At 42.1% G+C, this 27,731-nt stretch overlaps 1 protein-coding gene across 2 annotated transcripts in view; it reads right to left on the bottom strand.

Annotated features, from left to right (window-relative positions):
• naalad2.S (N-acetylated alpha-linked acidic dipeptidase 2 S homeolog) overlaps positions 1 to 27,731 on the bottom strand; it is a 57,642-nt gene that overhangs the window by 17,690 nt on the left and 12,221 nt on the right. For both annotated transcript variants that reach the window (XM_041584588.1, XM_041584589.1), the window contains 7 exons: positions 27,312 to 27,413; positions 21,636 to 21,761; positions 8,781 to 8,967; positions 7,368 to 7,461; positions 6,679 to 6,774; positions 5,500 to 5,585; positions 2,396 to 2,515 (listed from right to left, as the gene is read on the bottom strand). In XM_041584588.1, the coding sequence (XP_041440522.1) occupies positions 2,396 to 2,515; positions 5,500 to 5,585; positions 6,679 to 6,774; positions 7,368 to 7,461; positions 8,781 to 8,967; positions 21,636 to 21,761; positions 27,312 to 27,413 (811 nt within the window). The remainder of the gene's footprint in view (positions 1 to 2,395; positions 2,516 to 5,499; positions 5,586 to 6,678; positions 6,775 to 7,367; positions 7,462 to 8,780; positions 8,968 to 21,635; positions 21,762 to 27,311; positions 27,414 to 27,731) is intronic.

Here is a 27,731-nt window from a genome sequence, read left to right on the forward strand (position 1 = left end):
TGCCGGAGTCAGTTCCCAGGGGCAGGTCAGTCAGGGAGTAATGTATGTAGCTTGGCTGAGCGTGTGCCGTGCCATCAGCACAAACACAGTGAGACGGATCCCCCCACGTCACAAAGCAGCTTTAGAATATTAAAGATAAACAAGGAGGCACTGTACCAGGACTGGCAGAACCCAGAGAGTAAATAAGTGTGCGGGTGGTGCATTGTCTCCAGCATAGATATCCCTACTCCCTGCCAAGTTCTGCTCCATCCTGGAACTTCTCCAGCACCACTAGATCCGTGGCCTCTATTGTAATTCATTATGAGGTAGCCCTAAAATCCATCCCTCTGTTAGAATTATTGGGGTACCGCATGCAAGGGATGCCATGTGAATATTTTGGGAGGGTTCCCATTAGTCATGTAAAAAGTAGGTCTATAGGTCAAGAACAGAGGCATTTAGACTTTTTTTCAGTTCAAGCAATACAGTATCAAATCTTGGGCAGCTCACCCCAAATATCACCCTTATTGTCCCCCACGCTATGGTTCAGGTGTATCTAGCAAAGCAAATAGAGTAAAGTAGAAATCAACTGTACCCTCTGTTTAATTTTGTTTTCATTTACACTGAATTATACATAGATACAGCAGTAGTGGTGTAAACTATATGGCAGCTTCCACAGTTACACCTGGGGCTATTGCAACACAACAACACAAAGAAGCGGAAGAATCAGCTGCTACTGAATAAAGCCCTTTCAGTCTTTGGCAACACAGCCACTTATAATCCTATTGCTATAGATTTCTGTCCTGCTTTCCTGATGCTTAAATGGGTTTTTGTTGGGTGATATTATGCAATCATTTGCAGTTGGTTTTCATTATTTGTGGGTTTTGAGTTATTTAGCTTTTTATTCAGCAGCTCTCCAGTTTGCAGTTTCAGCCGTCTGGTTACTAGGGTCCAAATTTCTCTAGCAACCATGTTTTGATTAGAATAAGAGGCTGGAATATGAATAGGAGAGGGACGGAATAGAAAGACGAGTAATGAAAAAGTAGCAATAACAATACATTTGTAGCCTTGCAGAGCATTTGTTTTTAGATGGGGTCAGTGACCCCCATTTCATTTGATGATATTAGCAGTTTTACACTGTTAATTTCAATACTTAGTAAGAAGAGCGCCCCCTGCTGTTCTATCTACTGCTCTGAATGTGACGGGGGGGGGGGATTAAACTCAGCAGAGAAGCATCAGGAGACTATTTCAGCATAAGTAACTTTAAAGGCAGAGACACACACTTCGGGAGATTTAGTCACCCGGCAATAAATCAGCTCTTCTTTGGGGCAACTAATCTCCCCAAACTGCCTCCCGCCAGCTAGAATCTAAATCGTTGATTGGATGGCACTCAGAGCGCTTTGTTTTCCGAAGTCGCCCGAAGTTTCCACGTAAGGCATTTTTGGGTGACTTCGGAAAATTAATCGCACTAATTGCCCACTAAATCCCAACGGCGATTCACATTCTAGCAGGCGGGAGACAGTTCAGGTAGATTAGTCACCCGAAGAAGAGGAGATTTGTCACTGGGCGACTAATCTCCCCGAATCTGTGCGTGTATCTCTGCCCTAATTCTCTATCTGCTGATAAGGTGCAGATTAAATTTTTCTTTATAGCTCAACCAATGGCTGCAGGTCTTAGGTGCTGGTCAAATAAAGGAAACAATTATGGAATAAAAGATCAGTGTGTAGTGATCCCTAAAGCAACAGAATAAAGGTCCTTAGTCCTAAAATTAGTGGAGAAAGTGAGGGCCCACCAGGATATTAACAGGCATTCATGAAGACCAGTCCTACTCTGTAGAGCAGGGGTCCCCAGCCTTTTTTTACTTGTAAGCCACATTCAAATGTAAAAAGAGTTGGGGAGCAACACAAGCATGCAAAACGTTCCTGGGTGTGAAATAAAGGTTATGGTTGCCTATTTGGTAGCCCTTTGTGGACTGGCAGCCTACAGGAGGTTCTGTTTGGCATTACACCTGGTTTCATACAACCAAAACTTGTCTCCAAGCCTGAAATTCAAAAATAAGCCCCTGCTTTGAGGCCACTGGGAGCAACATCCAAGGGGTTGGTGAGCAACATGTTGTTCATGAGCCATTGGTTGGGGATCACTAACCTAGTGAATGCTTTCCAGAGCACAACTTTGAACCCCTATTTAACTAGTATGCCTTTCAGAGAACATGGGCAACAAACCTCTGGCATGCCAAGAAAATCACATGGCATTCCAGTAAAAATGTCAGCCTACATCACAAAAATGAACAAATCTATGTACAATCCACCTGCTTTGAGGCCACTGGAAACAACATCCAAGGGGTTGGGGAGCAACGTGGTTGGGGATCACTGATTTAGAGGTTACTTATTCCCAGATTAGACATACAAACTTTTAGTACCTTCTTTCACTTTTTTGCCAAAGCTCCTTGTGATTTCTTGCAGGACGGCTGCTCCGGTCGTTGGATCTATGCCTCCGAAGACCCAAGAGTCTCGATGACCACCCAATATTATGTACCTATCTGCGGATAAACATAAAAACGAATTTGCCCGATTGGTTGATATTGGCAACTGCGCTTGTGTGGTTTAGTACCTGTGTACTGTAGGGGTTCAGATGCCAGAAGTAATAACTAGTGATGGGTAAATTAATTTGTCTGGCGCGAATTCGCTGCGAATTTCCACATTTCGCCGCCGGCGAATAAATTCTTGAAAATTCGTCAGGGAATTCAAAACATTTTGGACGTGCGCCCGAAAAGTTGTTCTCGTCAAAATCAACGTGCATCAACACTATTCAAATGCCCATTGACTTTAATGCTGGTGTCAAAATTGAAATGATCGACTTTTTGGACGCGCATCCAAAATTTTTTATGAATTTTTGGCTTTTTCACAAATTTTGCGGGATATTGTCAAATTTTTGGCGAAACGGGAGAAATTCAGGCCATCACTAGTAGGGTTTTTCCCCCACAGCATTGGGTACTTTTTAATTCCATACTGCAAATTGCAAAAAAATTACTATTGGTCATTTGTCTTTATACATAGAGAAAATATAGGCACCAAGCTTAGTTAGGGTGCAATAAATGTATAGTATATATATATATATATATATATATATATATATATATATATATATATATATATATATATATATATAGTGGTGTGAAAAACTATTTGCCCCCTTCCTGATTTCTTATTCTTTTGCATGTTTGTCACACAAAATGTTTCTGATCATCAAACACATTTAACTATTAGTCAAAGATAACACAAGTCAACACAAAATGCAGTTTTTAAATGAGGGTTTTTATTATTTAGGGAGAAAAGAAATCCAAACCTGTGTGAAAAAGTAATTGCCCCCTGAACCTAATAACTGGTTGGGCCACCCTTAGCAGCAATAACTGCAATCAAGCGTTTGCGATAACTTGTCTTTTACAGTCTCTGGAGGAATTTTGGCCCACTCATCTTTGCAGAATTGTTGTAATTCAGCTTTATTTGAGGGTTTTCTAGCATGAACTGCCTTTTTAAGGTCATGCCACAACATCTCAATAGGATTCAGGTCAGGACTTTGACTAGGCCACTCCAAAGTCTTCATTTTGTTTTTCTTCAGCCATTCAGAGGTGGATTTGCTGGTGTGTTTTGGGTCATTGTCCTGCTGCAGCACCCAAGATCGCTTCAGCTTGAGTTGACGAACAGATGGCCGGACATTCTCCTTCAGGATTTTTTGGTAGACTTTTTGCCAAAAGTCTTGGCAATCATTGAGATGTTTTTTAGCAAAATTGAGACGAGCCTTAATGTTCTTTTTGCTTAAAAGTGGTTTGCGCCTTGGAAATGTGCCATGCAGGCCGTTTTTGCCCAGTCTCTTTCTTATGGTGGAGTCGTGAACACTGACCTTAATTGAGGCAAGTGAGGCCTGAAGTTCTTTAGATGTTGTCCTGGGGTCTTTTGTGGCCTCTCGGATGAGTTGTCTCTGCGCTCTTGGGGTCATTTTGGTCGGCCGGCCACTCCTGGGAAGGTTCACCACTGTTCCATGTTTTTGCCATTTGTGGATAATGGCTCTCACTGTGGTTCGCTGGAGTCCCAAAGCTTTAGAAATGGCTTTATAACCTTTACCAGACTGATAGATCTCAATTACTTTTGTTCTCATTTGTTCCTGAATTTCTTTGGATCTTGGCATGATGTCTAGCTTTTGAGGTGCTTTTGGTCTACTTCTCTGTGTCAGGTAGCTCCTATTTAAGTGATTTCTTGATTGAAACAGGTGTGGCAGTAATCAGGCCTGGGGGTGAGTACAGAAATTGAACTCAGGTGTGATAAACCACAGTTAAGTTATTTTTTAACAAGGGGGGGCAATCACTTTTTCACACAGGCCCATGTAGATTTGGAGTTTTTTTTCTCCCTTAATAACGTAAACCTTCATTTAAAAACTGCATTTTGTGTTCAATTATGTTATCTTTGACTAATAGTTAACGGTTTTTGATGAGCAGAAACATTTAAGTGTGACAAACATGCAAAAGAATAAGAAATCAGGAAGGGGGCAAATAGTTTTTCACACCACGTATATATATATATATATATATATATATATATATACACAGGTTTGGATTTCTTTTCTCCCTAAATAATAAAAACCCTCATTTAAAAACTGCATTTTGTGTTTACTTGTGTTATCTTTGACTAATAGTTAAATGTGTTTGATGATCAGAAACATTTTGTGTGACAAACATGCAAAAGAATAAGAAATCAGGAAGGGGGCAAATAGTTTTTCACACCACTGTATATATATATATATATATAGTACAAAAATCCCTTTGCCTAAATTAAAATATAGAGAAAATCTAGGCACTATGTTTGCACCATATTTGTGTGTTGTCTGAAACAAGGATAGACTGGGCCACTGGCAATGGGAAACTCTAGAAAACTTGCTCTTTCACAGGACCTCGGCCTATTAGGTTAAATTCAGCCAAAAAAGTAACATATTTCTGTTATCCTTTCAAACTTTAGGTGTTTTTTTCACTGCTCTCCCAAACAACTCAAGATCATCTCTCTCTTCCTGCTTCTGGGACAGAGAGCTCAATCACGACCCACCACTCTTCTACAGGGGATGGCTCACTAATCCCAAACATGTGTCTTTTTCAGCCTTAGTGAACACAACCCCTTATATTTTCCATACTTAATCTGTCTCTTCAAGTATTTTGGGAAAGTTATACCTTCCTTTAAGGGCCATCCCACTAATTGTGCAATGGTGGAAATATAAGATCAGGTGTGCCATAGCCCAAAGGAACCTATGTAATGAAATTCGAGACCACTTTTTTCAATATTGTGGTTCAAACTTTTGATTTCTCATTTTTTCAAAACATGAATTTGGGAGATTTATCAATAATAAAAATCTAAAAAAAATGTAGATAAAAAATCTGGTTGAAATTGTAAAAATGAATAGAACAATTTAGAACAATAGAGATTGTATTTGTGAATGAATACCATTAAGACTCTATATAGAGCATTCTATTCCCCTCACCTGGCTCCACAGCTCCCCGGATGGTGCCAATGACATCATAAATCCTGGTAACTTCATTGTTGCTGTGGACATGCATCCTGACCTTTCTGTAATGGAGAGACATCAGTTATAGGACAAGGAAAACTAATTTCAGCTTGAAAGAAGATGATGCTTCTGTATTGTCCGTCTCTTCAGAATTTGCCATTTTTAAAAGCTCATTTTCCTTAAAGGTTACTTAAAAAAAAATGTTGATTTTGTCACAATGACACGTGTACATCCACCCAGGACATTTTTATAAGGTCAAACGCCCTTTGCTGGAGAAATTCAAAGGAGAGCCCATAACATTAATGCAATCTGTACAACAAACATGGATGTTGTCCATCTTACTTAAAGGGAAAATATACCCCTCCTTTTTGACATATATTAATTTAGTTGGATTTATAAAATGTACATAAACACTATCTGAACTTCTAGAAATAAATATAATTTGTTTTTACACATAACTGATTTCACAGATTGAAAGGAAGCCATGTTACTCTTAGGAACCATTTTCCTACTCTCCACAGAATACTACAACCTCTTCTTCACCTTGTTCCATTGTTAAGTGATGGGTCCTTGGACTAGAAGTCCCTCTTCTCTCCATAGTGAGTGGGGCACAGATTCTAACATGTCCGTACTAGTTATATGTTGCGGCACAAAACTATCTAGCCAAAAGTGCCCCAAAGCCACCTACAGCACAGCAGTACATACCTAAGCTACATTCCAACATGGCAAAAGGATCTTCTGCAGTTGTGTCAGTCATGCTGGCCTGGAGGTGGTCAGTGTCATACTAGGGCCACCACCCTTATCCCATTACTAAACTTACATTCTCACCAACTTCTCAAAGCAAATTCCTGTGCCACCACCATCCCAGCCAGGGAAGCCTCGGACCCACTGGATTTTCTCCTAGTGCCCTGTTGGCCCAGTCTGACCTTCGAGATGGACAATCCTTCCATAGGCTGGACAACTGCTTTCATTTGTAATTAGCCAATGGAAGGATCATGCTTCCCCAACCCAGTGTGACAAAATGATAACAGTGAGGCTTTCTCTGTTCTCTGCCCCCTTCATGATGAGCAGGTAGTGGTACAGCTTATTCTTTAGCAATATTGATACACTCCTATGGATTTTCATAGAAATGAAGATAATTTGTCTTTGTCTTACCTTGTAGAAACATTTTGTAGGAATCCTGGCCCAATGTTGTAAGGAACATCAAGGTTTCCTTTCCAAGAGCTTGGTGGTGAGGCTCCTCCCATTAGTCTATTAATATGAACAGCAAATAAACAGAAAGGTAGGCGTAATAGCGGATATATTGTCGACATTCATTAAAGATACTTCTAAAGATGTGCGGTTGTCCCAACTTTTCATTCCTAGTCACACAAGTGCATCTATTGATGCAGGCAAACCCTAGAACTACCAGCACCTTTAAGCTGGAGCTGATTCCAGGGTTTCCACTGTGGGTTGCATCAATAGGCACAGCAGACCTCATTAATTATGCATGGTGATGGGCAAATTTTTTCACCTGCGGCAATTGCGCCAAATGTCGCCAGCGTCAAAATTTGTGTTCCAATTACACAGCCCTGACATTTTGCTAAAACATTTTCAACACATGCTGGATATGTGTCCAATTTTCAGTGTAATTGTGTACAGTATGACAGAACTCCTCTTTGTGGCTGCAATTATGTGGAATTGTTAGGGGCATTCTGGATAAAAATATGGCAAATTGCACCTTAAATTGCACTTTGCACATCACGTTTACATTTCTAAATAAAATAGTAACTTCAAGATTCAAAGCATGAACAAGGCTTTAGACATTAGTAAAGCTACTTATATGATAAAGTCCAATAACTTACTTGAGTATTTCCTCTGCATCACGGTATCCAATAGGATGAACAGGAATGCTGGGAAGGCCCACTCCTTCATCAGCCTCATATCTGTATGTGAACTCTGTGGATAAATGTAGAATCAAACATTTAAAATATTTTGAACGTCTATGCTACTGGTGGATCAGAAACAATATTATGATGTATTAAGTGAGCCTATGTATTGAAGAGTATATGTTCTTTGTGCAGATCGATACACTTAAATCAGTAGGGGAAATTAGTACCTTGAGAGGGAATAGTAGGACCTGAGGATGTAATAGAAGGATCTAGGGAGGGAATAGTAGGACCTGAGGATGTAATAGAAGGACCTAAGGAGTGAATAGTAGGAACTCGGAAGGGAATAGAAGAAGCTAAGAAACGAAAAGTAGAACCTCAGAAAGGAACAAAAAGGATCTTGGAAGGGAATAATAGGACCCGGGGAGGCAATAGAAGAACATGGGGAGCGAACAGTAGGACCTGGAAAAGTAGAAGGACCTCAGGAGGGAATAGTAGGACCTCAGAAGGGACTATGAAGAACTGGGAAGGTAATAATAGGACCTGAGGAGATTTTCCTCACATACAACTTGTATGTGAGCTGACTCTTTACATCAAACCAGTATTTGCTAAATTCTGCATAGCACACCTTGTTCTAAATCAACATTACAGAAAAATCAACCAGAATAAAAAGAGTTAAGTGCCATCAATATTATTAATTCAACCAAAAGGTTATTAGAGTTAAAGCTGTAACTCTATGCAGTTTTTTCCTTAGGGTGTCAGGAAAAACTGCTTAGGAGACCACTCATTATATCTGCCTTTGGATCTACATATATCCATGTATGGTATCCTTGCCCAGTAATGGAGGTCAACTGAACTCCATTGAAGAAACAGCCGCATGAGACGTGATCCTTTTTATGTAATATTATAGCTCTTGCACTGTGGTGACCCTATATATTCTTAGTATTGACCAAATGTACAGATGGAGCAAACACATCACAGTACAACATGTTACACCTTTCATTTCAATGGAAAAACATGTGCTACTTGTATAACCATCAGTGCCAAATATCTACATAAAATTTGCTCCAATTATACCAGAAAGCAATAGAAGGACCTAAGGAGTCTACATAGTCTACATAGCAGTCTACATAGTCATATATAGGGACAGGGTTGGTCGGGGTCGCTGGGACACAAATCCATCAGTTCAGTTTGGCCCCTGAAACCCAATCAGACACTGTGTTAAGGAATTCACTTTAATGTGTCCTTAAAACCAAGAGGTCAACAAAATAGAAAAGTGAGCAGATAATGTTTTTAGGGAACATTTGGAGGAAAGTTTGATGTGCAGTTAATTTACTGTTTATGGTGTGTTTAAGCATTATTCTCCAGTGTAATTATTCAAATAGTGACCTTTTGCTGGATAGCCAGGGGTCAGTGGGTCTCCTGCACCATTCAGATTAAGGACATTTCCTCGTTGGACTCCACCACTTGGGAGATTCCAACCATGTGGGTATGGTTCTACTCCAGGAGCACAGTAATCTGCTGGGTCAGAGTAAAGGATGATTCCCTTGGCACCCGATAACATTGCATTCTTCACCTGATTAAAAGAAATAATAATTAGAAATACACTAATCTGTATAATAACTGACATAGTCCCACAGGCCTCATAACAAGGTCATAGATATATAAAATCAAAATGGGCAAACCGGAGGAAAGAAAAAAACTTAAAAGTGCTCCATTTAGTGGTGGTGAGGTGGGACATAGAAAGGTAGACAATGTGTTTCCCAGATCCTGTCATGAATAAAATCAACCACAATCTATTTTTATTGTAACGCTATAGTAAATTGACTGCACCATTCTCTGATTATGAGCTCCACTCCCAATACTGTGCTCCGGATGAGACCTTACATCTTAGGGAGTAAGCCCTCGCAAATGGGTGGGTGTAATGTAACTGTAACAATTGGGTGCCATTGGCTCTCATAACTTAACCAAAGTACATATTTATTGAGCAATAACAATCCTCAATGAGTGTATATACAAAGCAAACAGGATCATATATCAACAGTGGATAGGCATATACTCACAGCACCTTTGGTTAGTAGCTGTCCCCCACATGTATGGGGACAATGTACACAGCCACTCAGGGTACACCCAGCTTTCAGCCTTTTCTCTAAGTGAAATCTGAGGGGAAACTCACATCCCTAGGTCTGTAAACTTAGTCCCTACTTCTGGGCAATTAGTACCCGGGATCATAATCCCACTCACAATTCTCAGAGGAGCCTCAAGCTGCTTAGCTAAATAGCCTGGCTAGCTGTCACTCCTAGAGTGACCTCTTAAGGTGAGTAGCCTATCCATACTAGACCTGACCTGTCTAGGTTCCACTCGAGCTCTGCCTGCCTGCTCAGGCCAGAGCCAGCACAAGATGGACCCTGAGCACATGGCTGCCCTGGACTTTATACTTTAGCACAGTGCCATCTACTGGTTACTATTGTTAACACCAAGGGGCATAGCTTTAAGCAGGAATAGGAACAGGTCCCCCTCCTAACTGAATTTTAGGACCCAGTTAGGTGTCTATAACACTAGAGGAATGCCTGCTAAATAATACTGGGAGACTAATTTACCAGTACCCTACATTATTAAGATGAAGCAGGTAAATATTAAGGATTATTTTAAAGGGGATAAAGTGTGTGGGAAAAATGTGCCATTGTATTAAACTCTTTAAAAGACAGAAGAAATGTTCTCAAAAAATGTGTGCATAATGCTGATCAGCAACTATGCTGAACTGATAGGGAACACACCCCTGGATTTGCTTGTGTGACTGCAGGGCCGTGATTGGCTATCGCCCTCCTATTGTGCTTCTGTCAGGGACCGTTAAAACACGCCCACCCCTCATTTGAAACATGGACAGGGCCATAGCAGATCAATAGGGAGCTCCAATAAAGGGTCCAGTTTTAAAGAAAATGTACATTTTTTTCCCAATGTGAAACAGAAGCATATATTATTCATAATTGCCTACACAATTGGGACTTTTTAGTTCTAGGTTTTCTTTAAATGATCATTAGCCTGGAGAAAGTTCTCACAAGTTCTCTGTATGGCTTGAGTATCTAAAACTCAAGCCATACAGAGAACTTGTGAGAACTTTCTCCGTCAACCATCAAGGCTGCTACCAAGAAAATTGCTCTTAAAGGGCCATCCTAGAATTTTTCCTCTTCATTGGGGTTGGGGTAACCATACATTTTTAGACTTCAAGATCAATATTTGTTCAAGGGTCAATAATGTTGAAGGGTAGTTGTGCCTTCATATACTTTTTAACCTCATTTTATGCTATGGGGGGCCATAGCATAAAATGAGGTTAAAAAGTATATGAAGGCACAACTACCCTTCAACATTGCTGCCAGTATCCAAAAATACAAACTGGAAACCACCCCTATATTTCACAATGGCTGGCCTCCTCCATTTACTTCTATGGGCCCCTTGCCTGGGGTCAGTTCTGTAGTTTGGAAAAAGGTTCTTTAGGCAGTAGAGCATTCAGAGTTAAATGGTTAATAGAAAGACCATTGTTTGGAACTCTATTAAAAGAAGTAAGATCCAATATTTTTGTGTTTACAGAGATGGGAACTAAGCTTTATCACTGGAGGGAAGGCTGAGCATCCTACTGGGATGAAAAATAAGTGTTTATCTTGGTTGTGCACTGATCCACTGATCAATCTGCCTAGCACTAGGGATCAGTATGAAAGCAAAATGCTGCATTCATCAGAGACAAATGCATAAAGTAGAGAGGGATTTGGATATTTCTTTGAAATAGGTCCACATTGATTTCTATAGAACGATTCCTTGCCAGAAAATAAAGCTTATTTTATTTTTGATTCTATTATGGTTTAATCCCGCCGACACGTTTGAGGATTTTCAGTAGAGATGTCGCGAACTGTTCGCCGGCGAACTTGTTCGCGCGAACATCGGGTGTTCGCGCTCGCCGGAAGTTCGCGAACGTCGCGCGACGTTCGCCATTTTGGGTTCGCCATTGTTGGCGCTTTTTTTTGCCCTCTCACCCCAGACCAGCAGGTACATGGCAGCCAATCAGGAAGCTCTCCCCTGGACCACTCCCCTTCCCTATAAAAACCGAAGCCCTGCAGCGTTTTTTCACTCTGCCTGTGTGTGCTGAAGAGATAGTGTAGGGAGAGAGCTGCTGCCTGTTAGTGATTTCAGGGACAGTTGAAAGTTTGCTGGCTAGTAATCGTTTTGATACTGCTCTGTTATTGGAGGGACAGAAGTCTGCAGGGGTTTGAGGGACATTTAAGCTTAGGTAGCTTTGCTGGCTAGTAATCTACCTTCTACTGCAGTGCTCTGTATGTAGCTGCAGTGGGCAGCTGTCCTGCTTCTGATCTCATCTGCTGACTGCTGCAATAGCAATAGTCCTTGTAAGGACTGCTTTTATTTATTTTTTTGTTGTTTTACTACTACTACTACTACTACTACTACTACTACTACTATAAGAGCCCAGTGCTATTAGTCTAGCAGTGTTGGGGAGTGGGACTGGTGTGCTAATCTGCTGCTCCTAGTAGTTCAGCAGCACCAACTTTAATTTTTTTTTTTTAATATTCATTCTTTTTTTATTTAACTTTTTTTTATTTTACTATCGCTGTAGTAGTGTATAAGTTGACCTTTTAGGCATTATTTGCCCTGTAGGCATTTTTTGCCCAGTGTGTTATTCAACCAACTGCTATCTAGCTGTGTGCCCGTGTTCACATTCTGTCTAAATATCCATAATATTACCGTCTCCAGAAAAAACACCGGAGTGACTTTTTTCAAGCAGCCATAATAAATTTTACGTAATCCGTATCCATCGCTGTAGTAGTGTATAAGTTGACCTTTTAGGCATTATTTGCCCTGTAGGCATTTTTTGCCCAGTGTGTTATTCAACCAACTGCTATCTAGCTGTGTGCCCGTGTTCACATTCTGTCTAAATATCCATAATATTACCGTCTCCAGAAAAAACACCGGAGTGACTTTTTTCAAGCAGCCATAATAAATTTTACGTAATCCGTATCCATCGCTGTAGTAGTGTATAAGTTGACCTTTTAGGCATTATTTGCCCTGTAGGCATTTTTTGCCCAGTGTGTTATTCAACCAACTGTTATCTAGCTGTGTGACCGTGTTCACATTCTGTCTAAATATCCATAATATTACCGTCTCCAGAAAAAACACCGGAGTGACTTTTTTCAAGCAGCCATAATAAATTTTACGTAATCCGTATCCATCGCTGTAGTAGTGTATAAGTTGACCTTTTAGGCATTATTTGCCCTGTAGGCATTTTTTGCCCAGTGTGTTATTCAACCAACTGTTATCTAGCTGTGTGACCGTGTTCACATTCTGTCTAAATATCCATAATATTACCGTCTCCAGAAAAAACACCGGAGTGACTTTTTTTCAAGCAGCATTCTTATATTTTACGTAATCCGTATCCACCGCTGTGTATACGTTGACCTTGTAGGCATTATTTGCCCTGTAGGCATTTTTTGCCCAGTGTGTTATTCAACCAACTGCTATCTAGCTGTGTGCCCGTGTTCACATTCTGTCTAAATATCCATAATATTACCGTCTCCAGAAAAAACACCGGAGTGACTTTTTTTCAAGCAGCATTCTTATATTTTACGTAATCCGTATCCACCGCTGTGTATACGTTGACCTTGTAGGCATTATTTGCCCTGTAGGCATTTTTTGCCCAGTGTGTTATTCAACCAACTGCTATCTAGCTGTGTGCCCGTGTTCACATTCTGTCTAAATATCCATAATATTACCGTCTCCAGAAAAAACACCGGAGTGACTTTTTTTCAAGCAGCATTCTTATATTTTACGTAATCCGTATCCACCGCTGTGTATACGTTGACCTTGTAGGCATTATTTGCCCTGTAGGCATTTTTTGCCCAGTGTGTTATTCAACCAACTGCTATCTAGCTGTGTGCCCGTGTTCACATTCTGTCTAAATATCCATAATATTACCGTCTCCAGAAAAAACACCGGAGTGACTTTTTTTCAAGCAGCATTCTTATATTTTACGTAATCCGTATCCACCGCTGTGTATACGTTGACCTTGTAGGCATTATTTGCCCTGTAGGCATTTTTTGCCCAGTGTGTTATTCAACCAACTGCTATCTAGCTGTGTGCCCGTGTTCACATTCTGTCTAAATATCCATAATATTACCGTCTCCAGAAAAAACACCGGAGTGACTTTTTTTCAAGCAGCATTCTTATATTTTACGTAATCCGTATCCACCGCTGTGTATACGTTGACCTTTTAGGCATTATTTGCCCTGTAGGCATTTTTTGCCCAGTGTGTTATTCAACCAACTGCTATCTAGCTGTGTGACCGTGTTCACATTCTGTCTAAATATCCATAATATTACCGTCTCCAGAAAAAACACCGGAGTGACTTTTTTTCAAGCAGCATTCTTATATTTTACGTAATCCGTATCCACCGCTGTGTATACGTTGACCTTTTAGGCATTATTTGCCCTGTAGGCATTTTTTGCCCAGTGTGTTATTCAACCAACTGCTATCTAGCTGTGTGACCGTGTTCACATTCTGTCTAAATATCCATAATATTACCGTCTCCAGAAAAAACACCGGAGTGACTTTTTTTCAAGCAGCATTCTTATATTTTACGTAATCCGTATCCACCGCTGTGTATACGTTGACCTTTTAGGCATTATTTGCCCTGTAGGCATTTTTTGCCCAGTGTGTTATTCAACCAACTGCTATCTAGCTGTGTGCCCGTGTTCACATTCTGTCTAAATATCCATAATATTACCGTCTCCAGAAAAAACACCGGAGTGACTTTTTTTCAAGCAGCATTCTTATATTTTACGTAATCCGTATCCACCGCTGTGTATACGTTGACCTTTTAGGCATTATTTGCCCTGTAGGCATTTTTTGCCCAGTGTGTTATTCAACCAACTGCTATCTAGCTGTGTGCCCGTGTTCACATTCTGTCTAAATATCCATAATATTACCGTCTCCAGAAAAAACACCGGAGTGACTTTTTTTCAAGCAGCATTCTTATATTTTACGTAATCCGTATCCACCGCTGTGTATACGTTGACCTTGTAGGCATTATTTGCACAGTGTTTTCTTCAAACCGCCATCTAGCTGTGTGAGCTTGTTCACATTTTGTCTAAATATTGATAATATTATCGTCTCTAGAAAAACCACTTGAGTTACTTTTTTTCAAGCAGCATTCATATATTTTACGTAATCCGTATCCACCGCTGTGTATACGTTGACCTTGTAGGCATTATTTGCACACTGTTTTCTTCAAACTGCCATCTAGCTGTGTGTATTATCGTTTCCAGAAAAACCAACTGAGTTTTTGTTGTTGTTGTTTTTTTAAAAATAATGCCAGGCAAAGGCAGGCCGCCACGCAGAGGCCGTGCTAGGGGCCGTGCTGCTATGCAATCCTGTGGCCCTAGCAAATTGCCCAGTTTTAAAAAGCCAATGACCCTGAACTCCCAAAATGCTGAAGAGGTAGTTGACTGGCTTACACAGCACACCCCATCCTCTACCGTTTCTAACTTTACCACAACATCCTCCTCATCCTCCACTGCTATGGCCACCCCACGTAACACTTCCTCCACCACCGGTGCCCCTTCTTCACTGGGGTCAGAGGAGTTATTTTCCCATGAGTTTCTTGAACTGAGTAATGCGCAACCATTATTGCCAGAAGAAGATGAAGGAGATGAGGACCTTACACCAGATTTAATTCTGGCAGAGAACACGATAGAGATGGACATAATGAGTGATGAGGAGGAGGTCCCCGCTGCTGCTTCCTTCTGTGATGTGTCAGAAGAAATTGATGCATCTGAGGAGAATGATGATGAGGAGATTGATGTTTTGTGGGTGCCTAGTAGAAGAGAGCAAGAGGAGGGTAGTTCAGATGGAGAGACGGAGAGTCAGAGAGGCAGTAGGAGAATAAGACCTAGAAGAAGCAGGGAGGACAGCCCGCAGGGATCAGTAGGGCAACAACATGTATCGGCACCTGTGTTCAGCCGGCCAACGCACCCGCCATTGCCGCCAATACCGCCAACTCCGCCAACTTCTACTGTTACCGCCAGATCGCACACTTCCAAAAAGTCAGCAGTGTGGGATTTTTTTAATGTGTGTGCCTCTGACAAAAGCATTGTAATTTGCAATGAGTGCAGTCAGAAACTGAGCCTTGGTAAGCCCAACAGCCACATAGGTACAACTTCTATGCGAAGGCACATGAGCGGCAAGCACAAAGCACTTTGGGAGCAACACCTCAAAGGCAACAGGCAAACTAAAAGCCACACTCCTTCTGGTCCAGCATCTTACTGCTCTACCTCTGCTCTCCTTGACCCGTCTGAACCACCCTCCACTCCGCCTTCCACCTTGACCACCTGTTCCCATTCCCAGTCATCTGCCACCAGCCAAGTTTCTGTGAAGGCCATGTTTGAGCGTAAGAAGCCAATGTCTGACTGTCACCCCCTTGCGCGGCGTCTGACAGCTGGCTTGTCTGCACTCTTAGCCCGCCAGCTTTTACCATACCAGCTGGTGGACTCTGAGGCCTTCCGCAAATTTGTAGCAATTGGGACACCGCAGTGGAAGGTACCCAGCCGCAATTTTTTTTCTAAAAAGGGAATACCACACCTGTACCAACATGTGCAGAGCCAAGTTACCGCATCTCTGTCACTTAGTGTTGGGCCAAAGGTCCATATGACTACTGACGCATGGTCCTCCAAGCATGGTCAGGGCAGGTATGTCACCTACACTGCCCACTGGGTGAACTTGGTAATGGCTGGGAAGCAGGGAATGGGTAGCTCAACAACAACAGTGGAGTTGGTGTCACCGCCACGGATTGCACGCGGTTCTGCCACCACCTCTACTCCTCCATCGCTCTCTACCTCGTCTTCTTCTTCTTCTTCTTACTCTGCTGCTGGGTCCTCCTTCTCCTCCTCCACACCTGTGCACCCCCAGCTCCCCCTAGGCTATTCGACGTGCCAGGTACGCCGTTGTCACGCTGTCTTGGGGATGACGTGCCTGGAAAGCAAAAACCATACCGGATCTGTACTCCTGTCATCTCTGCAGTCACAGGCCGATCGGTGGCTGACCCCACACCAACTGCAGATCGGAAAAGTGGTGTGTGACAATGGAAGCAATCTGTTGGCAGCGTTGAGACTAGGCAATTTAACACATGTGCCCTGCATGGCACATGTGTTAAATTTAATAGTCCAACGTTTTGTCTCCAAGTACCCAGGATTCCAGGACGTTCTCACCCAGTCCAGAAAGGTGTCGGCCCATTTCAGGCGTTCCTACACAGCCATGGCACGCCTTGCTGACATTCAGCAGCGCTACAACATGCCAGTCAGGCGTTTGATTTCTGACAGCCAGACTCGCTGGAATTCAACGCTCCTTATGTTGGAACGTCTGCTGCAACAACAAAGGGCCGTCAACGAGTACCTTTTTGAACTGGGTGGTAGGACTGGATCTGCACAGCTGGGGATTTTTTTCCCCCGTTACTGGGTGCTTATGCGCGATGCCTGCAGGCTCATGCGACCTTTTGAAGAGGTGACAAATATGGTCAGTCGCACCGAAGGCACCATCAGCGACCTAATACCCTTCGCTTTATTCCTGGAGCGTGCCGTGCGACGAGTGACAGATGAGGCTGTAGACCAGCGTGACGAGGAGCTGGAAGCGCACGATTTCTGGTCGGAATCACCAGAACGAACCCAGGCACCTGCTGCAACGCAGGGAGAGGTGCCAGAAGTGGAGTCAGAGGAGGAAGGTGGCTTTGTGGAGGAGGAGGAGGAGGACCAACAGGAGCAGGCTTCCCAGGGGGCTAGTGGTGACCTTTTGGGGACCCCTGGTCTTGTACGTGGCTGGGGGGAGGAGACCGTGGATGATGCAGTCCTTGATAATGAGGAAGCGGAGATGGATAGCTCTGCATCCAACCTTGTGAGAATGGGGTCTTTCATGCTGTCATGCCTGTTGAAGGACCCCCGTATCAAGAGGCTTAAGGAGAAGGACCTGTACTGGGTCGCAACGCTACTAGACCCTCGGTACAAGCATAAAGTGTCAGAAATGTTACCAACATACCACAAGTCCGAAAAGATGCGGCATTTACAAACCAGCCTGCAAAACATGTTGTACAATGCTTTTAAGGGTGATGTCACTTCAGGAACTCATCAACATTCCAGGGGCAGAGGTGCCAGTAATCCTGCCACGAGCACACCTGCAAGGACAAAGCCCTTTGGCCAGTCTGTAACGTCAGACATGCAAATGTTTTTCTGTCCAAGGCAGCGCCACAACCCTTCTGGATCCACCCTCAAAGAACGCCTCGACCGGCAGGTAGCGGACTACCTGGCATTAACTGCAGATATCGACACTCTGAGGAGCGATGAACCCCTGGACTACTGGGTGCGCAGGCTTGATCTGTGGCCAGAGCTGTCACAATTTGCCATGAACCTCTTGTCTTGCCCAGCCTCAAGTGTGCTCTCAGAAAGGACCTTCAGTGCAGCAGGAGGGATTGTAACTGAGAAGAGAACTCGCCTAGGTCACAAAAGTGTCGATTACCTGACCTTTATTAAAATGAATGAGGGGTGGATCTCGGAGGGTTACTGCACGCCGGAAGACTTGTTCTGACTTCTATGCAGCTGTCCTTCTCTTCAAGCCTCATGACTCCACACACAGCTGTCCTTTAGCGTCCTCCTCCCTCCGCCACCGTTACAAACTAGGGTGCAAACCCTACTGGTTTAATTTTTTCTGGCCTCTGTGCTTCAGTGGCTGCAACCAAAAAAACTGGGCAAACAATGTCTACAAGGTCAACGTATGGCGAAAAATGACTATTTTCAGCATTTATATGGCATATTTTTTCTGGCAACTGTGCTTCAGTGGCTGCGTCCAAAAAAATGCATATTTTCTGCATTTATATGGCATAATTTTTCTGGCCTCTGTGCTTCAGTGGCTGCAACCAAAAAAATGCATATTTTCTGCATTTATATGGCATAATTTTTCTGGCCTCTGTGCTTCAGTGGCTGCAACCAAAAAAATTTATATTTTCTGCATTTATATGGCATAATTTTTCTGTCAACTGTGCTTCAGTGGCTGCGACCAAAAAAATGCATATTTTCTGCATTTATATGACATAATTTTTCTGTCAACTGTGCTTCAGTGGCTGCAACCAAAAAAATTTATATTTTCTGCATTTATATGGCATATTTTTTCTGGCAACTGTGCTTCAGTGGCTGCAACCAAAAAAATTTATATTTTCTGCATTTATATGGCATAATTTTTCTGTCAACTGTGCTTCAGTGGCTGCGACCAAAAAAATGCATATTTTCTGCATTTATATGACATAATTTTTCTGGCCTCTGTGCTTCAGTGGCTGCAACCAAAAAAATTTATATTTTCTGCATTTATATGGCATAATTTTTCTGTCAACTGTGCTTCAGTGGCTGCGACCAAAAAAATGCATATTTTCTGCATTTATATGGCATATTTTTTATGGCCTCTGTGCTTCAGTGTCTGCGACAAAAAAAATGTATATTGTTAGCATTTATATGGCATATTTTTCCTGGCCTCTGTGCTGCAGTGGCTGCGACAAAAAAAAAATAATATTGTTTGCATTTATATGGCATATTTTTTCTGGCCTCTGTGCTGCAGTGGCTGCGACAAAAAAAAATTAATATTGTTTGCATTTATATGGCATATTTTTTCTGGCCTCTGTGCTGCAGTGGCTGCCACAAAAAAAAATTAATATTTTCAGCATTTATATGGCATATTGTTTCTGGACTTCTGGTTCAGTGGCTGCGACAAAAAAAACATAATTTTTCAGGAAAGTACACATGCCTAATTTTTCAGGGTTCTGCAACAGTGGCAAAATCGCATCTTTTATGGTCACCGCAGGTGATCAATAAAGTAGACCAAAACTGGGCCCACACTGCAGAATCTGTGTTTTTTGGTTCACTTCACTGTACATTGAATTACCTCTGCCTGACCGTGCACGTGCGCACAAGCACGGTGACTGCTAAACACACCACTACAGAAATATTGCCACCAACAGGACGAACATCCTGGAGGTGACAAGCAACTAGTAATTAAAAACTATTATTTGCTCACTTGACGGTATCATTCATTAAAGCTCTTTGCGTCTTTTTGCGTTGCAGTAAGCACCGCGTTTCGTCTTTGCGTGTGAACAGGCTGTAACTTTTACACGACTTGATTGGCATGTAGACGCCGGACGTTTTAAAGCATTTTATTACACAGGTTTAGAAATGTAGTGTGATTTCTGCCCTTTACAGCACAAAACGCAGCGCTGTGTCAACAATGGATTTTTTAGAAACATTTTTGCCCATGATCCCCCTCTGGCATGCCACTGTCCAGGTCGTTGCACCCTTTAAACAACTTTAAAATCATTTTTCTGGCCAGAAATGTCTTTTCTAGATGTTAAAGTTCGCCTTCCCATTGAAGTCTATGGGGTTCGCGAACCGTTCGCGAACCGCTCGCATTTTTGCGCAAGTTCGCGAATATGTTCGCGAACTTTTTTTCCGACGTTCGCTACATCCCTAATTTTCAGTCTCACGGTTAATGAGCACATCAGCAGGAGATACTTATTTATGCTAATGTGCAATAAAGGTGGCGCAGACATCAGTCTCGTATCGCCAGTCTTGACTTTCATCTTGTAACAAAATGAAATTGAATGTCGTGTTTAACACTTTCACTTTATTCATCGCAACAGTTTCCATTAAACTCAATTGCGACGTTGAATAGTTATACCACTGAGATTGGGTCATTTAAAAAGCCAGGAATAAACACTTACTACTGAAAGTAATAGAGAATGTGCAGGTTACATTTGTCCAAATACATGGAAAACAAAAATCATGTATAATAACCCCAGAACATATGGCAGGATAAATTCAGTGCCGATCTCATGTCTAATACTGTATATCCATTCTGTTTCTTATCAAAAATACAATGGTGTTGGGGGAAACTTAGCCTCCCAAAGCCTTCATCAAAATCCACCTTTGCCTACGTTTCCTGTTTCCTCGTATATCTTTTTTTACTTTTACCCATTTTTATACCATTCTTTCCCAATTCTCCCATTGAAATGAATCACCCCCTGAATAGACATTTCATGATGTGTTTGGGATTGGGTTGGGCAAGGGTTGTGAGTTTTGACTTGAAATATCTGTCACCCAATGGAAGGATTCTTGTAGTGTAGCTGGTGACCCATTGATACTTGAGCCCAACATTGCTGCCCTAGTGTAGTGCTTGACATGTCCAACCATACATGTGTGTCTCTATCAGGGGTGACCAAACTATTTTACTCATGAGCCAGATGTGAAAAAATAGCTGGGGAGCAAGACAAATATGAAAACAACTTTGATTGCCAATTCGGTAGCTGCTATGTGTACTTGTAGCCTACAGGAGGTTCTGTTTGGCAGTACACATGGTTTTATTCAACCAAAACTTGTCTCCAAGCCTGAAATTCAAAAATAAGCATCTACTTTGAGACCACTGGGAGCAAAGGGTTGGGAAGCAACATGTTACTCATGAGCCAATATTTGGGAATCAGTCTCTTGACCATCCTGATATTAAGTTTTATGATGCATTTATGTATTTTATTATGATGAATGAAGAGGGTCATGGGACTGTGTATGGAATCAGTATGTTATAAGTTTGCTGTCAGTGGAACAGTGAGGACAATTATTTGAAGAGGCATGTTCTTCAAGTATTTGAAGGACAACATTGGTGTTAAAAGAAACATTTCCTACATCCTTGGCTGTAACATTTGAAATATAGGATACCATAAGGTTTATTTCAGTTCAAGCAACACTTAAAGTTCCAAATGTTGGTTTAGTCATAGTTTTAAGAATATCTAGAACAGCACATTTATTCCAAATCTCAAGATGGACTTTTAGCTGTATCTAAGTTCAAACAACCATCCTCCACAATTCTCTCTCAAACTGACCTCCATGGGCCCCTCTGCTCTAAGTTCCACAGTTTTGGAGTTTCTTTGGAATCTTTCATGATTTTGTTCCACGTAAGACCATGGACAGTCAAGTATATCTGTGTACATATATATCTGTGAGTTTTATTCGCCTTAACCACTTCCTTTTCCCATCAGTTACATTAATGCACTTCACCACTTACTCTCTTTTTCCCTGTCACTGCTTCTTGTCTGTTATTACTCATAATAATCACATTACTGTCATTATTCCCATTACTCTCCCTTAAAAGTAGAGATGGTCTTACTTTGTTTCCTCGAAAGATTTTTCCATATCGAGCAATGACAATTTTCCCAGTACAGTTAATCCCCATATTTCTTTCCAAATGGAAAAAATCTTCTGTACGGCCATAGTTTACATAGACAAGATCACCCTGGTGAAAAAAAAAAGACAGTAATTAAATGAATTGATTTTCACGTGTTGCCTTGGTGGTCCAAGACAGGACTACTTGGGTCCCACAGAGAACCAGCTGTATCGGCTTCCACAATAACAATTCCTACCAATGACTTGAGGCAAGGGTTTATATATACGGCATAGCAGGGATACTGTAGTAGGGAGAGATGGTGCCTATAGTAACAATGGATAATAGTCTCTGGGAAGGGAATGTGACTGTGGGATAGCAGGTATAGTAGGGAGAGATAGTGCCTATAGTAACAGTGGATAATACTCTCTGGGAAGGGAGTGTGACTGTGGGATAGCAGGTATAGTTGGGAGAGATGGTGCCTATAGTAACAGTGGATAATAGTCTCTGGGAAGGGAGTGTGACTGTGGGATAGCAGGTATAGTAGGGAGAGATGGATGGTGTCTATAGTAACAGTGGATAATAGTCTCTGGGAAGGGAGTGTGACTGTGGGATAGCAGGTATAGTAGGGAGAGATGGTGCCTATAGTAACAGTGGATAATAGTCTCTGGGAAGGGAGTGTGACTGTGGGATAGCAGGTATAGTAGGGAGAAATGGTGCCTATAGTAACAGTTGATAATAGTCTCTGGGAAGGGAGTGTGACTGTGGGATAGCAAGTATAGTAGGGAGAGATGGTGCCTATAGTAACAGTGGATAATAGTCTCTGGGAAGGGAGTGTGACTGTGGGATAGCAGGTATAGTAGGGAGAGATGTGTCTATAGTAACAGTGGGATAATAGTCTCTGGGAAGGGAGTGTGACTGTGGGATAGCAGGTATTGTAGGGAGAGATGGTGCCTATAGTAACAGTGGATAATAGTCTCTGGGAAGGGAGTGTGACTGTGGGATAGCAGGTATAGTAGGGAGAGATGGTGTCTATAGTAACAGTGGATAATAGTCTCTGGGAAGGGAGTGTGACTGTGGGATAGCAGGTATAGTAGGGAGAGATGGTGCCTATAGTAACAGTGGATAATAGTCTCTGGGAAGGGAGTGTGACTGTGGGATAGCAGGTATAGTAGGGAGAAATGGTGCCTATAGTAACAGTTGATAATAGTCTCTGGGAAGGGAGTGTGACTGTGGGATAGCAAGTATAGTAGGGAGAGATGGTGCCTATAGTAACAGTGGATAATAGTCTCTGGGAAGGGAGTGTGACTGTGGGATAGCAGGTATAGTAGGGAGAGATGGTGCCTATAGTAACAGTGGATAATAGTCTCTGGGAAGGGAGTGTGACTGTGGGATAGCAGGTATAGTAGGGAGAGATGTGTCTATAGTAACAGTGGGATAATAGTCTCTGGGAAGGGAGTGTGACTGTGGGATAGCAGGTATAGTAGGGAGAGATGGTGCCTATAGTAACAGTGGATAATAGTCTCTGGGAAGGGAGTGTGACTGTGGGATAGCAAGTATAGTAGGGAGAGATGGTGTCTATAGTAACAGTGGATAATAGTCTCTGGGAAGGGAGTGTGACTGTGGGATAGCAGGTATAGTAGGGAGAGATGGTGCCTATAGTAACAGTGAATAATAGTCTCTGGGAAGGGAGTGTGACTGTGGGATAGCAGGTATAGTAGGGAGAGATGGTGCCTATAGTAACAGTGGGATAATAGTCTCTGGGAAGGGAGTGTGACTGTGGGATAGCAGGTATAGTAGGGAGAGATGGTGCCTATAGTAACAGTGGATAATAGTCTCTGGGAAGGGAGTGTGACTGTGGGATAGCAGGTATAGTAGGGAGAGATGGTGTCTATAGTAACAGCGGATAATAGTCTCTGCGAAGGGAGTGTGACTGTGGGATAGCAGGTATAGTAGGGAGAGATGGTGCCTATAGTAACAGTGGATAATAGTCTCTGCGAAGGGAGTGTGACTGTGGGATAGCAGGTATAGTAGGGAGAGATGGTGTCTATAGTAACAGTGGGATAATAGTCTCTGGGAAGGGAGTGTGACTGTGGGATAGCAGGTATAGTAGGGAGAGATGGTGCCTATAGTAACAGTGGATAATAGTCTCTGGGAAGGGAGTGTGACTGTGGGATAGCAGGTATAGTAGGGAGAGATGGTGTCTATAGTAACAGTGGATAATAGTCTCTGGGAAGGGAGTGTGAATGTGGGATAGCAGGTATAGTAGGGAGAGATGGTGCCTATAGTAACAGTGGATAATAGTCTCTGGGAAGGGAGTGTGACTGTGGGATAGCAGGTATAGTAGGGAGAGATGGTGCCTATAGTAACAGTGGGATAATAGTCTCTGGGAAGGGAGTGTGACTGTGGGATAGCAGGTATAGTAGGGGAGAGATGGTGCCTATAGTAACAGTGGATAATAGTCTCTGGGAAGGGAGTGTGACTGTGGGATAGCAGGTATAGTAGGGAGAGATGGTGCCTATAGTAACAGTGGATAATAGTCTCTGGGAAGGGAGTGTGACTGTGGGATAGCAGGTATAGTAGGGAGAGATGTTGCCTATAGTTACAGTGGATAATAGTCTCTGGGAAGGGAGTGTGACTGTGGGATAGCAGGTATAGTAGAGAGAGATGGTGCCTATAGTAACAGTGGGATAATAGTCTCTGGGAAGGGAGTGTGACTGTGGGATAGCAGGTATAGTAGGGAGAGATGGTGCCTATAGTAACAGTGGATAATAGTCTCTGCGAAGGGAGTGTGACTGTGGGATAGCAGGTATAGTAGGGAGAGATGGTGTCTATAGTAACAGTGGGATAATAGTCTCTGGGAAGGGAGTGTGACTGTGGGATAGCAGGTATAGTAGGGAGAGATGTTGTCTATAGTTACAGTGGATAATAGTCTCTGGGAAGGGAGTGTGACTGTGGGATAGCAGGTATAGTAGGGAGAGATGGTGTCTATAGTAACAGTGGGATAATAGTCTCTGGGAAGGGAGTGTGACTGTGGGATAGCAGGTATAGTAGGGAGAGATGGTGTCTATAGTAACAGTGGGATAATAGTCTCTGGGAAGGGAGTGTGACTGTGGGATAGCAGGTATAGTAGGGAGAGATGGTGCCTATAGTAACAGTGGATAATAGTCTCTGGGAAGGGAGTGTGACTGTGGGATAGCAGGTATAGTAGGGAGAGATGGTGTCTATAGTAACAGTGGATAATAGTCTCTGGGAAGGGAGTGTGACTGTGGGATAGCAGGTATAGTAGGGAGAGATGGTGCCTATAGTAACAGTGGATAATAGTCTCTGGGAAGGGAGTGTGACTGTGGGATAGCAGGTATAGTAGGGAGAGATGGTGCCTATAGTAACAGTGAATAATAGTCTCTGGGAAGGGATTGTGACTGTGGGATAGCAGGTATAGTAGGGAGAGATGGTGCCTATAGTAACAGTGGGATAATAGTCTCTGGGAAGGGAGTGTGACTGTGGGATAGCAGGTATAGTAGGGAGAGATGGTGCCTATAGTAACAGTGGATAATAGTCTCTGCGAAGGGAGTGTGACTGTGGGATAGCAGGTATAGTAGGGAGAGATGGTGTCTATAGTAACAGTGGGATAATAGTCTCTGGGAAGGGAGTGTGACTGTGGGATAGCAGGTATAGTAGGGAGAGATGGTGCCTATAGTAACAGTGGATAATAGTCTCTGGGAAGGGAGTGTGACTGTGGGATAGCAGGTATAGTAGGGAGAGATAGTGTCTATAGTAACAGTGGATAATAGTCTCTGGGAAGGGAGTGTGACTGTGGGATAGCAGGTATAGTAGGGAGAGATGGTGCCTATAGTAACAGTGGGATAATAGTCTCTGGGAAGGGAGTGTGACTGTGGGATAGCAGGTATAGTAGGGAGAGATGGTGCCTATAGTAACAGTGGGATAATAGTCTCTGGGAAGGGAGTGTGACTGTGGGATAGCAGGTATAGTAGGGAGAGATGGTGCAGATATTTTAGGAATGCAACCTGATACCCATTAGTTGCTATTGAAATTCCATTTCTGCTTAAGGATGTGATGTTGGATAATCCTACTTTAAATACAATTTAGTGCCCAACAATATCTGTTTTGTAACAATGCCACCAATAATGAAATTCCTATAATTACATAATATGCTTCGGAAATGAGCTTTTGCAGCTTCCATCTAAAACGTTCTTCCACAACACTGACATCAGAACAAGCAGATGCTGCTTAGAAAGTCTGGCTTTTAAAAGAACCAGTAATCGCCTATTACAGGGAGGTAGAAATGGGTGATACAATTTTGAAATTGTACTAAAGCCAAATGTGAAAACTGTTATTGGCGAATGGAAAGAGGAGAAATGCAAATCATTTTGTCACAGTGTAATACAGAATTAATTTAGGATTTCAACGGTTTTGAAAAGGAATTTTCATCTTACAATGAGCTTGTTGTATGATGATTAGTGATTTTATTGGTTTTAATTCTTTTTTACTCTACAGGTCGCCAGTTTGGAATTTCAATTTATGCGTTAGCCGAAAATCCTTTAAATTAGAAGGAGAGGTTAAGACTAAGTAAGCCTTATCAGAAAGGTCTATATAAATACACCAGTAAACCCTCAAAGTAATGCTGCTCTGAGTCCTCTGTCAAAAGAAACACCACATTTCTTTCCTTCTATTGTGTACTCATGGGCTTCTGTATCAGACTTCCTGTTTTCAGCTTAAACCTCCAGGGCTAGGGCTTGAGCATGCCCAGTTTGCTCCTCTCTTCCTCTTCCCCTTCCTGCTGTAATCTGAGCCCAGAGCTGCGAGTGAGCAGGGAGAGATTCAGGCAGGAAGTGATGTCACAGCAAACTAATATGGCAGCTGCTATCCTAAACAAACAGAGAGCTTCTAGGGCTGTTTACTCAGGTATGGTAAAACATTCTGCAGAATAAATACAGTTTTATAGCTTGTACTATTGTGGCTAATCTATTGGCAATAAACTGCCCTGGTAACTTTCCTTCTCCTTTAAAGTAGCACATAAAACAGAGATGAGATTCTGCCATTAAAAGGTTCATGATTCCAGCACCTCTTTCATTTGGTAGAAGAATAGTGGAGACATTAAGGGGCAGATTTATCCAGGGTCGAATGGGATTTTTTTTTTAAATCCCATAAATTTGAAATTTGAATAAAAAAAAGACCTATAGAAATGTATTAAAAAAAAATCAAAGTTTTTAACTTTGGGTGAAAAGGCTGTGTTCGAATTGAAGTATTTGCCCCAAAAAACTTAGCTTTTTCAAAATTTACCAAATGACTCCAAATATGTTCTAGGAGGTCCCCCATAGGCTAAAACAGCAGGTTTTAGATGGCGAATGGTCGAAGTCAAAGTTTTAAAGAGACAGTGCATGATAAATTTCGATATTTAAATAGTCAAAGATTCAATAGTCGAAGTACACAAAAAAAGCTCAAAGTTTGAATTTTTTTACTTCAAATTTTCACTTCGACCCTTGATAAATGTGCCCCTAAGAAATACAACCGGTCTCCTCCCCCCCCCTTCCTTTATGGAAGTCATTGGAAAATCCATGAAATAAATCCTACACCGCCACATATAAACAAGAAGCAACATTCCTTATATTTATAATGTGTCTCTTGTCTAAACCCACGGCACATTATCTAAACATTTACCTCTGGGTCTCCTTGTGCAGAGAAGGCATTATACGGGGGGACTATGTCTGTGAAGTTTTCATAACCCATCGGAGGTGGCTCGAACAAAGAAGTGTTATAAATCTGCGAAAATTAGAGCAGAGAATAGATTTTGGCACACGTCCCGTGTTATTATAACTTAATCTTTATTGGTGGACTATTTGTATTCCATAGTTCAACTCTCATAAACGGTTCATTTGAAGGAGTTTATACAGATATAATCTTTTTATACAGTGTTTGGGAGAGCTGGAAGCAAAGTGGATTAGGGAGGGAAACATTCAGTTTGGGATATTTAACATGTGGCTGTGCTTCAATTGCAGAATCCATGCCGAGATTTGTAGATAAACAGATGGTCAACCAAATGCTGATGGTAGTTGAACAGTAGACGTAGAAGCTAGTGAT

The sequence above is a fragment of the Xenopus laevis genome, chromosome 2S, assembly GCF_017654675.1.
Source record: "Xenopus laevis strain J_2021 chromosome 2S, Xenopus_laevis_v10.1, whole genome shotgun sequence".
Lineage (NCBI taxonomy): Eukaryota > Metazoa > Chordata > Amphibia > Anura > Pipidae > Xenopus > Xenopus laevis.